The 11,630-nt window shown below is 45.8% G+C and overlaps 1 protein-coding gene across 4 annotated transcripts in view; it reads left to right on the forward strand.

Moving 5' to 3' along the window:
* The window catches only part of ELAPOR1 (endosome-lysosome associated apoptosis and autophagy regulator 1), a 72,756-nt gene extending 61,126 nt beyond the window's left edge, over window positions 1-11,630 (forward strand). For 2 of the 4 annotated variants that reach the window (XM_043575753.1, XM_043575757.1), the window contains 10 exons: window positions 167-430; window positions 1,731-1,904; window positions 6,649-6,829; window positions 7,135-7,231; window positions 7,701-7,802; window positions 9,132-9,258; window positions 9,336-9,514; window positions 10,020-10,185; window positions 10,429-10,484; window positions 11,346-11,630. In XM_043575753.1, the coding sequence (XP_043431688.1) occupies window positions 167-430; window positions 1,731-1,904; window positions 6,649-6,829; window positions 7,135-7,231; window positions 7,701-7,802; window positions 9,132-9,258; window positions 9,336-9,514; window positions 10,020-10,185; window positions 10,429-10,484; window positions 11,346-11,379 (1,380 nt within the window). In that variant the 3' untranslated portion in view covers window positions 11,380-11,630. Of the gene's footprint in view, window positions 1-166; window positions 431-1,730; window positions 1,905-6,648; window positions 6,830-7,134; window positions 7,232-7,700; window positions 7,803-9,131; window positions 9,259-9,335; window positions 9,515-10,019; window positions 10,186-10,428; window positions 10,485-11,314 lie in introns of all 4 variants that reach the window. The other 2 variants (XM_043575756.1, XM_043575754.1) reach the window with 2 other exon arrangements.

Raw genomic sequence — 11,630 nt, forward strand, 5'->3', positions numbered from 1 at the left:
ATGTACATAAAGAGCTACTATTTAGTGAGAAAAAAAAAAAGGATCCTTCCAAGACTTTTCTCAAGTATTACAGGGTAAAAGAGGGTTAAGTAGTAATTTGCTATTTCTAGAGAACTCAATTGCTGCTGGTGTCTCAGGCCTCTGCCCTCTTTCCTCTTGTTTCCAGGGCAGAAAGTATACCAATGACGTCGCCAAGATCTACTCCATCAATGTCACCAACGTCATGGATGGGGTGGCCTCCTACTGCCGTCCCTGTGCCCTGGAAGCCTCTGACATGGGCTCCTCCTGCACCGCTTGTCCTGCTGGCTACTACATTGATCGGGATTCAGGAACCTGCCACTCCTGCCCCCCTAACACAATCCTGAAAGCCCACCAGCCTTATGGCATCCAGGCCTGCATGCCCTGTGGTCCAGGGACCAAGAGCAACAAGGTGCCAGCAATGTGTCATGCATCCTAACCTTGGCCCTCTGGATGAACCACCTCAGAGGGTTCCAGGACCTGGGTGGGATTTTTGAGGGGCTGATACCCAAGCATTCCCTGTAGCTTACTCCCAGGTTAAGTCCTTGAGGACACCCACCCAGGCTGTGACCATGGAAGGCAAGTTCTTAGCTGTAGACATTGGTTTTCAGGGTCTAGGCCTCAGTCAAGGACAAGTCTCATCTTCAAGAGATGGGTTAGGGAGATCTGTGACTGTCTGGTCCAGAGGGTTATTTGGAATCTCTGCAGAGACTTAAAGGAAAGGAATAGGAGCTCAGGTTCACATTCAGCCTACTTCAATCCAGACAATTGTCATGGGTATTTGCCCTGAGTCCTTTGGGAAGGCAACCCACCTTTGCTGGGACATGCAGTTAATTGGCATTGCTCTCTTTTATCCTAGAGATTTCTTCTAAAGTAGAAAAGCAGTGCTGTTGCCCCCATGTACTTTCTAAAGCTAAGAAAGTTCTGTGACAGAAAGCTCTTAGGTGTTCATTAATGCTTTTAAATGAATTTGTATTTCATTGATCACAACCACACAAACACACAAACATCTGTAAGGCATTGTTTATGCAGCCCATGAATGCTGCTCAGTTTAGCTGTGCAGTAAAAAGCCACAATTCTGCAGATCCCAGACAACCTCTTTTGGGCACCCTAGACTTTTGCCACTAACTTCCTCCCCTGAGGCTCCCTCTGCCGTTGTGGGAGGGAGTGGCAGTTGCATGTGGCTGCTGCTGAACGGGGACCCTAAAACAGAGCAAGGCGGGGGGTGGTTATGGGAAATAAGTCCACTTTTGAAGCTCAGTGTCCTGCAGAGAACCTGGGAGAGAGGAGGCAGGGTTCAGTGAGTTTTAAATGGGGAGGGAGCAAGGCTTCTATTTCCTCCTCTGCCATCTTGAACACCCTTCTTCCAGTTAGCAATTCTTGTCTTCTGCTTAAAAGCAAGACGGGCTACCTTGTGTATTGAGAGAGTTCTATATCCAGGCTGAGGGAGAAGGCTATAAAAATCTGACCGAATTCCTTACTGGAAAACAGTAGATTTGCGTTTGTACATCATATATGTGCTAATAATTGAACTGTGAAATGCACATGACCCCCACTAGCCCATTTGCCTTGTTTTAATGTCCACTCAATCTGTACGTCCGCTTCTTTCACCCCTGGGCTCGACCAGGCTGGGGATGATAGCCACCCCTCTCCACTACAGTCTCCTCCAAGTGCTGCCCACGCAGCGGGCCTGACGGACCCTTTCCCCTCAGATCCACTCTCTGTGCTACAATGACTGCACCTTCTCGATCAGCACTCCGACCAGGGTTTTGGACTACAACTTCCTGGCTTTGGCAAAAACCGTCTCTCTGGCTGGAGGGCCAAGCTTCACTTCCAAAGGGCTGAAATACTTCCATCACTTTACCCTCAGTCTGTGTGGAAACCAGGTAAGGTGTACGCGAGCTGATGGCATCATATTGAAAGAGGACACCAGTGGGTCAGAGCCAGAGATGACACAGGAGCAAAGCCAAAAAAAAAAAAAAAAACAGGCATCAGGCGGTTTAGGAAACTGAAAGGTTTCTAAGTGATTATTATTCTCCCTCAGGACCTTTTCCTATAAAATCAGATGTTTGGTTTATAAACATTTAGGAAAATAAAGGTGTTCAAGATAAGATGTCCGTTTACTCCTACCTGACTTTTATTCTTTCAAAATGAATATGTAAAAACAATGCAGAAGGAAGATTCTGTTCCCTTTAAAAAGCAGTCTTCACTAATCATGGAACTTGTTATTTGTTTTCTTCCCCCCCCCTTTTTTTAAATTTAATTTTTAGTTAGTTAACATACAGTGCAACATTAATTTCATGAGTAGAATTCAGTGATTCATCACTTACATACAACACCCAGTGCTCATCACAAGTGCCCTCCTTAGTACCCATCACCCATATGGCCCATCCCCCACCTACCTCCAGCTGTCAACCCATAGTTTGTTCTCTATCATTTAAAATATCCCTTACAGGGGCGCCTGGGTGGCTCAGTCGGTTAAGCGACCGACTTGAGCTCAGGTCATGATCTCACAGTTCGTGAGTTTGAGCCCCACATTGGGCTCTGTGCTGACAGCTCAGAGCCTAGAGACTGCTTCAGATTCTGTATCTCCCTCTCTCTCTGCCCCTCCCTCCTCGTGCTCTCTCAGAAATAAATGTTAAAAAAACTAAAAAAAGAAAAGAATTAAAAAATAAAATAAAATAAAAATAAAAAATCCCTTACAGGGGTGCCTGGGTGGGCTCAGTCCGTTGAGCATCCAGTTTTGGCTCAGGTCATGATCTCATGGTTTGTGAGTTTGAGCCCCCGTCAGGCTCTGTGCTGACAGCTTGGAGCATGGAGCATGGAGCCTGGAGCCTACTTCAGATTTTGTGTCTCTGTGTCTCTCTGTCCCTCCCCCACTTGTGCTCTGTCTCTCTCTGTCAAAAGTAAATAAAATGTAAAAAAAAAAATTTTTTTTAAATCCCTTATGGTTTGTTTCCCTCTTTTGTCTTCCCTCCCCTTCCCATATGTTCATCTGTTTTGTTTCTTAAATTCCATCATATGGTGAAATCACATGGTATTAGTCTTTCTCTGATTGACTTATTTTGCTTAGCATGATACATTCTAGCTCCATCCACATCACTGCAAATGGCAAGATTTCATTCTTTTTGATGGCTGAGTAATATTCCATTGTATATATATACCACATTTTTATTCATTTGTCAATCGATGGACATTTGGGTTCTCTCCACAGTTTGGCTATTGTTGATAATGCTGCTAAATTGTCAATAGTTTGTATTTTTGTATCCTTTGGATAAATACCTAACAGTGCAATTGCTGGGTCATAGGATAGTTCTACTTTTAGTTTCTTGAGGAACCTCCATACTATTCTCCAGAGTGGCTGCGCCAGTTTGCATTCCCACTAACAGTGCCAGAGGCTTCCCTGTTATTTGTTTTCTAAAGGCTGGATAGGGGCGCCTGGGTGGCGCAGTCGGTTAAGCGTCCGACTTCAGCCAAGTCACGATCTCGCGGTCCGTGAGTTGGAGCCCCGCGTCGGGCTCTGGGCTGATGGCTCAGAGCCTGGAGCCTGTTTCCGATTCTGTGTCTCCCTCTCTCTCTGCCCCTCCCCCGTTCATGCTCTGTCTCTCTCTGTCCCAAAAAAAATAAAATAAACGTTGAAAAAAAAAATTTAAAGGCTGGATAAAATAAACTGTTTGTAGTTCATCCCTGTGAACCTTTGCTGACAGTATAAAAGAAAGTAATGTGAAAGGCTTTACAGGATATTAAAAGAATGTTATGTTCAGCCATTTCATGCTGCTGCAAATATTTTGGGTGAAAAATTCAAAGGCAGAAATTAAAGGGCAATCACACCACTACTGCACTTAACTAAATCACAAACAAGGCAGGATTCATAGTTGGAGAGTTATTAGTTTCAATTGTTACAAAATAGAGAGCATCTTGAGCCTTTAGTCTGTGACCCTGTGAGGCAGTGAGGCCTTTACACAGCACAGCTTTTACTACCTTCTGTAGCGTGCAAAAAAATTTTGACTTGTGTTTATGTAGACAACAGGCCAAGAAATAAACTAATCAATATTCTATGGCAATTATGTCTTATTAAAAGAAAGGAAGAAAGGAAGGAAGGAAGGAAGGAAGGAGGGAAGGAAGGAAAGAACTAATCTATGGAAAGTTCGAGATACATGTCTCTATCTTGTCTTTCAAAGTCTTTGAAGAAGTTAAAATGAAGCTTCCACAGTGAGTTAGTGATAACTCAGGAATTGAGACTGATTAAAGGAAGACCATGTAGTAAAAGTTTCATTCATTGAGCTGGAAGGGCGATGAAGATGTGGAGTTTGGAGAGATTGCCTTCTTTTCTTTGCTCCTTTTATCTTTTCAGAAATGCTTACTGTGTACTGTCACACGACAGACTGGCACTTCAAAGACAAAATAACTCTTTGTTTTACCATAAGGTACAGATTTCTTTCTGTTCTCATGTTCCTTATTTCTTACACTCTAAAAAATAAACTAAGAACCACCAGATTTAGCAACTGACATTGCTTCATTTTTAACAAAACTTAGAATATTGAAAATCCTACATTGTAAATGCTTAATACACTTACATTTTTAAAAATTTTATTAAGTTCTATTTATTTTAATTTTTTAATGTTTATTTATTTTGAGAGAGAGAGAGAGGCAGAGAGGCACTGAGACAGAGAGACAGAGTGCAAGCAGGGGAGGGGCAGAGAGGGAGGGAGACACAGAATGTGAAGCAGACTCCAGGCTCCGAGCTGTCAGCACAGAGCCCAATGCGGGGCTTGATCTCACAAACCGTGAGATCATGACCTGAGCCAAAGTTGGATACTCAACCGACTGAGCCACCCAGGCGCCCCAGAAAAAATTTTATTAAGTTTAAAATTTTAATCCTGGTATAGTTAAAATACAGTGTTATATTAGTGTCAGCTATATAATACAGTGATTCAACACTTCCATATATCACCCTGTGCTCATCGTGATAAGTGTGCTCCTTAATCCCCATCACCTATTTACCCCATCCCCCCACCCACCTCCTCTCTGATAAAACACCAGTTTGTTCTTTATAGTTAAGAGTCTGTTTCTTGGTTTGCCTCTCTCTCTCTTTTTCCCCTCTTTGTTCATTTCCTTTGTTTCTTAAATTCCACATATGAGTGAAATCATGGCTATTCATCTTTCTCTGTCTGACTTATTTCATTTAGCATTATACTCTCTAGCTCCAACCATGTTGTGGCAAAAGGCAAAATTTCATTCTTTTTTATGGCCAAACAATATTCCATTGTGTGTATATACCACATCTTCTTTATCCATTAATATATCGATGGACACTTGGGCTGCTTCAATAATTTGGCTATTGTAAATCATGCTGCAATAAACTTAGGGGTGCAGGGGCACCTGGGTTGCTCAGTCAGTTTAGTATCCAACTCTTGATTTTGGCTCAAGTCATGATCTCACAGTCGTGAGATCGAGCCCCACGTTGGGCTCCATGCTGGGCGTGGAGCCTACTTAGGATATTCTCTCTGTCTCTCTCTCTTTCTGTCTCTCTCTCTCTCTCTCCCCCCACCTTCCTCTGCTGCTCCCCAACTCAAGCTCTCATTGTCTCTCTCTCAAAATAAATAAATATAATTTTTTAAAAAAATATATTGAAAAGATGATTTTAATTTTTTTACATGTTTATTTTTGAGAGAGAGAGACAGAGTGTGAGCAGGGGAGGGGCAGAGAGAGAGAGGGCAACACAAAATCTGAAACAGCCTCCCGGCTCTGAGCTGTCAGCACAGAGCCCAATGCGGGACTCGAACCCATGAACTGTTAGATCATGAGCTGAGCCAAAGTCAGATGCCTAACCGACTGAGCCACCCAGGCGCCCCACAAATGATTTTATATTAGCAGACAAGTTATATATTGATATTCCACAAATTTAACATTTTTTCAAGAACAATATCTCAGTATTTCCTCTACTATAAAATCTCCAGGAGGAAGGAGTCTTATGCCTACCATCTTCCAGAGTTCTCTACAGTGAGAGTTGTTATGGAATGTTTATTTCTTGGCATGTTCTCTATATAAACACAAACTTTCTTCTCTTGATACATTTTTTAAAATGGAATAGGTTCTAATTATTTCCCAGATGTCCTACCTCAAGGCAGGGAGGCAGTTACTTATGGGGTCTGTTTCAACTGCTGGGAATCTCTGTCTGGAAAGTGCTCCCAAGACAAGCACAGTGGAATCAGAGCACTAAGGGAGACACAGAGAGGGAATGTTCAAAAATTTCAGGAAACCAGTCATATATTTCAGCAGCTATCTAGAAAACTGGCCAGGGTAAGGTGGGCTGGTAGATTAGAGCTCCAGATTGTTTGCCACCATCACGACACCACTCATACAAGGTTCCCACGTGATTGCAAGGAAACAAAAAGGCTTGTGACCCCTGGGCCAGGCTTCCAGAAACTAGGACACCTAGACCTTATTTTTAGCATAAAAAAAAAAAAAGTCTGTTTTATAATTAGATCTGGGATGAATCATTCCACTGCAACATACCATCGGAAGGCTGAAATTTCAGATGTGAAAAAGCTGTGCCCTCCTTCCTTTTGGGAGTTCTATGACCATTCACTGCTCCCCACTTCATCCTCTCTGTGTCTGCCAACCCAGGGTAAGAAAATGTCCGTGTGTGCCGACAATGTCACTGACCTCCGGATTCCTGAGGGTGAGTCGGGTTTCTCCAAATCCATCACCGCCTACATCTGCCAGGCGGTCATCATCCCCCCGGAGGTGACAGGCTACAAGGCTGGAGTGTCCTCACAGCCTGTCAGCCTGGCTGACCGACTTATCGGTGAGTAAATCAGCCGCTGCAGCCTGTTTGGGCTTGTATATGTGTAAGAGAGAGTGAGGCTACCGGGCTCTGAGGTGAAAAGGCCCCAGATGAGGGACCCAACCTCCTGACCTTTGTTTTCCATTCCATCCTGGGATGCCATGTGCCCCCTGGGGCTTCTGACAAACCTTGGTTCACCCTTTCATGAGCCACTCTGGGGTGTGATGAGATGGAGGAAGGTTGGATGTTGACAGGTATTGAAAGAATTGAAGTGGTTGCCGGCTCATGCTACTAGTGACAACTAATTAGGAGCTCTAATTTGGCAGGGGTGACAACAGATATGACTCTGGATGGAATCACCTCCCCAGCCGAACTTTTCCACCCGGAGTCCTTGGGAATACCGGACGTGATCTTCTTTTATAGGTGACGATGAGAGACCAGTCTGTACAAGGGAAACCTAGGCCCCTCCACAATTTCTGGTGCATCCCTCTCTCCAGCCACCTACTTATCAAGCCAGAACATACCCGATGTCTAGCAGAACCACCCAACGGTGACAGCTACAGGCTGGGAGTCCACTGATTCCCAGCTTCTGGGGTATTACTGGGGCAGATGTGCCCTGGAGGCAGGGAGAAATACGGGATTATCTGTGGCTGACTTCCCTTCCTGACTTAGGAGACTCCGGTGTTATGGATATGCTAACCTTTCCTGGACCAGTGCCTTTCCCCTTGACCACATCTCCCCGATCCCCACTCTCTCACTGTATAACCCCAGGCCTGTGCACTCCCAAGTCCTGACTTCCCCAGCAAGGAAACTGTTCCATGTTGACGTCAAGGACTCTCCAATGGCACAGGTGAGTGATTCATTCCCCTATGGGGGTTGGCTTTCTCTGCAGGTCCAGTGATGTGACCCAGTCCTGCAGTTCTGGGAGATCAGCCACCGTCCGTGTCAGATGCAGTCCACTGAAACCCGCCCCTGGAAGTCTGTCGCTGCCTAGGTAAAGGGGTGTAACAAAAGGTCTCCCTTCTTTGGACTCATTTCATCCCAAGAGCCAAAGAGAAAACAGTCTGAGAGCCATTCATTGGCTCTTGGGGACACAGTCATGGCTCCAAATTCTCGATCTTCAGATGTTAAGAATGGGGCAGAAGGATGAGTCAAAGCGACTCTCACATTCCCATACCATTATGGGGACAGCGGCATAGCCAAGTGATTATTTGATTCATCTCCTCCCCTTACTAGCTATGTTATTGTGCATACATTTCTTATCTTCTCTGGGCCTCTTTTTCCTTATCTGTAAAATGAGGGTAATAATAAGTCCCCTCAGGGGGTGGTTGTGAACTTGTGGACTTCTCATGGTGTCTGGCATATGTACTCGCTATTATTAGGATGAGTAACGGTTTAAGGAATCCTAAGAATCTCTCTACAAATAAAAGACCCAATTCTGAGTTTAATAGCTGAGTGCATTAAATCGAGAATTCTGGAACCAGTTTGATGACCGCACCCCTCCCCCACCTCCTTTTTTTGCCCCACCTAACCCCAACTAACATTTTGAGGGGCACTGGTGTCTTTTGTGTGTGTGTATTTTTTTATTTTTATTTTTTAGTGTTTGTTTATTTTTAAGAGAGAGACAGAGTGCGAGTTGGGGAGGGGTAGAGAGAGGGAAACACAGAATCTGAAGCAGGCTCCAGGCTCTGAGCTGTCAGCACAGAGCCCAATGCAGGGCTCAAACCCACAAACTGCCAAGATCACGACCTGAGCTGAAGTTGGACGCTCAACTGACTGAGCCACCCAGGCAGAGGGGCACTAGTGTCTTGAGGAACATGGTTTGGGAAATGTTGCTCCTAAATAAGAGCCACTCAGGGAGATGGGGAACAAAGCAAGATATTTTGACTCCGCAGTGGTGTCAAAATGTTAAGACCACTTTTCTTGTTGTAAACATCACAGTAAAGTACATAACAGCTACCCATGACCCGAAGTCTATTCCTGAAACCCACCCCCCAGGTAGCTGCATCAGAGTGGCTTTTTGCAAAATGTCACAAGTCCACGGAGAGAACAGGAGCCTCTGAAGTGTTGGTTGGGGTAGCCATGCTAGAGCTCAGACACCTGGCATTAGCTGTGATAATGTCAGCAAAACAAACGGGCAGAGAGTAGAGAGCCCGGTGGAGGGTGGGAGATCAGAGAGCAAGACCTGTGTTAAGGACTAGTTGGAAGGGTCCTGGTGGGGTTCACAGTTTGGCAAGGAGAGGATGGATCAGGCAAGCTATGAGATGACAGGACTCCCACCACCCAGCCAGTGAGCGCTCAAGTCTCTTTTCTGCTTTGTCAGCACATGCTCCGATGGGACCTGTGATGGCTGTAACTTCCACTTCCTGTGGGAGAGTGTGGCTGCTTGTCCGCTCTGCTCCCCTGCTGACTACCACGCTATTGTCAGCAGCTGCGTGGCTGGGATCCAGGTGGGTTTCTCTCCTTGGGGATGTCCCATGAGAGAAGGGAATGTGACCTCTAAGCTTCTTGTTTTCCTCCCCAACAGAAGACTACCTATGTGTGGCGAGAACCAAAGCTATGCGCGGGCGGCATCTCCCTGCCTGAGCAGAGAGTCACCATCTGCAAAACAATCGATTTCTGGCTGAAAGTGGGCATCTCTGCTGGCACCTGTACTGCCATCCTCCTCACCGTCTTGACCTGTTACTTTTGGAAAAAGAATCAAAAGTACATGATGGGGTATTGGAGTTTGGGGATGGACAGGGTTGGATCTTTGAAGTGGGAGGAGAACATCTGAGGGTTAAATTCATGGGGCTGTCCTCTGGAGTTGGCCACAGATGCTGTGACTCTGGCCAGAGACTGGTTGAGCCACTTATCCAACATATGTATTGGTTATCCTGACTCCTGAACACGGACAGTATCACACGGCAGTCTATAAATGGCTATTAGATGCTCAAAAGAAAAGCAAAGAGTACCCTAAATCTGTTGTTATTATTAACAATTAAAATAATAAATTTACGATTCCTTTGGGAACACAGAAACAGCCAGACTTAAGGAAAAAAGATCACTGAACTGGAAATCAAGATTCCTTAGCTATATGCCCAGCCCTCACACCATTTTGCTGTTTCAGATTCCTTATCTATGGTTACCTGTTTATAGCCCAGCCTCTCTCTCTCCTCCCTCCCTTATTCCACATTTTGTTGTCTTATCTTTCCCATCCCCTGTCTCATAGACTGGAGTACAAGTACTCCAAGCTGGTGATGAATGCCACCCTCAAGGACTGCGACCTGCCAGCAGCCGACAGTTGTGCCATCATGGAAGGCGAGGATGTGGAGGATGACCTCATTTTTACCAGCAAGAAGTCACTCTTTGGAAAGATCAGATCGTTTACCTCCAAGGTAGGGAGGCTCGTCAGTGCACTGAGGTCAGCCTGGAGGGCTGGAGAAGACACCAGTCCTAGGACACTGAATGGTCCCACACTGTTCAGGGATCACTACTCTGCTCCCCACCCTCCCTACTGTTCTGTCCCTTCACCCTCAAAATCCTGGCTTCTGCCTTCTGTGTTTCCACACCTTTATTATTTCCCATGGGGTCCAAGGCTGCTCTTGACCAGGCTCCTTCTCTCCCAACATGCACTCCAGTTGATGAACTGTTTGGGCCTTTTAACTTCCAGAAGGAGTATTGAACCATCTACGTTGTAAGAATCATTTCCCCCCACCCCCACCCCTTTTTTATTTTTGAGGGTGGGGAAGAAGTGGTCTCTAGGATCAACTTCTGATAGAAGCGAGGCTCTCCTCTGACCAGTGGAGGGTGCTGTCCCCTTATGTCTGGACCTGGTCCTTTGGGAGCTGAGTCAACAGCTAAGTCTAGGTTGCTCACCACTGAGCGTTGTGGAGCTGGGAGAGTTGGCTCTGTCCGTGTGGCTGGGTGAGCGAGTTTGAAGCTCATAAATGCAATACCCACAACCCTGTCGCTGGGTGTGGGGCCAGCAGAGAGCATCCAAGCAACTCCTCCAGGGCCACAGCCCTCTGCAGCCCCACTCTGCTAGAACACACACCTCACTGCTGCCCTGAACCAGTTCATCAAACAGGTGTGGGTGGGGAGGGTGGTAAGAAGAGAGGAGAGGACTGGAAGGTTGGTGAGGGAAGGAGGGCGGGTAGGTGTTTAGATTGTAGAATCTCATTCCCTTTGTACTGACCTATCAGGGTGACTCCCTTGGCCTTTTTAAAAATCGTGTGTGTGTGTGTGTGTGTGTGTGTGTGTGTGTGTGTGTGTGTTTAACCAACAGGAGAACAATTTACCCTGGGACCCCTGAGTCTTTCTGGGCTTTTAGAATTCAGCAAAGATGCAAAGCAGGAGGTTTTAAAGATTTTTCTCATCCTCTGACTGACTGAAAGGACCAAGAAGAATAGAGGGAATCTTATATCTGTTTCCACAAAGCCGCTGGAAACAGGAATTCCATAAGGGTTCCTTCTGTCACCTCTTTTCCCTTTCTCTCCTTTGTTCGGCAAACTTGCCCCCCTGCAGCAGCCAGCTCCTGTCACCATCTCTCTTTCAGAGGACTCCTGATGGATTTGACTCCGTGCCACTGAAGACATCCTCAGGAGGCCCAGACATGGACCTGTGAGAGGCACCACCCTGCCTCCCCTGCCTCCTCACCTTGGCACATCACCTTGCAAGCCTGTGGCGATTTGGGTGCCAGCTTCCTGCTGGAAATCTCTTCATTGTGGCCTTATCAGAAGAAGTTTGAATTTCAGATATCTGTTTTTTTATAGAGTACCCAAACCCTCCTTTCTGCTTGCCTCAAACCTGTCAAATACACCCACACTTTGTTTGTATATTA

This window comes from Prionailurus bengalensis, chromosome C1 (genome assembly GCF_016509475.1).
Source record: "Prionailurus bengalensis isolate Pbe53 chromosome C1, Fcat_Pben_1.1_paternal_pri, whole genome shotgun sequence".
Taxonomy (NCBI): domain Eukaryota; kingdom Metazoa; phylum Chordata; class Mammalia; order Carnivora; family Felidae; genus Prionailurus; species Prionailurus bengalensis.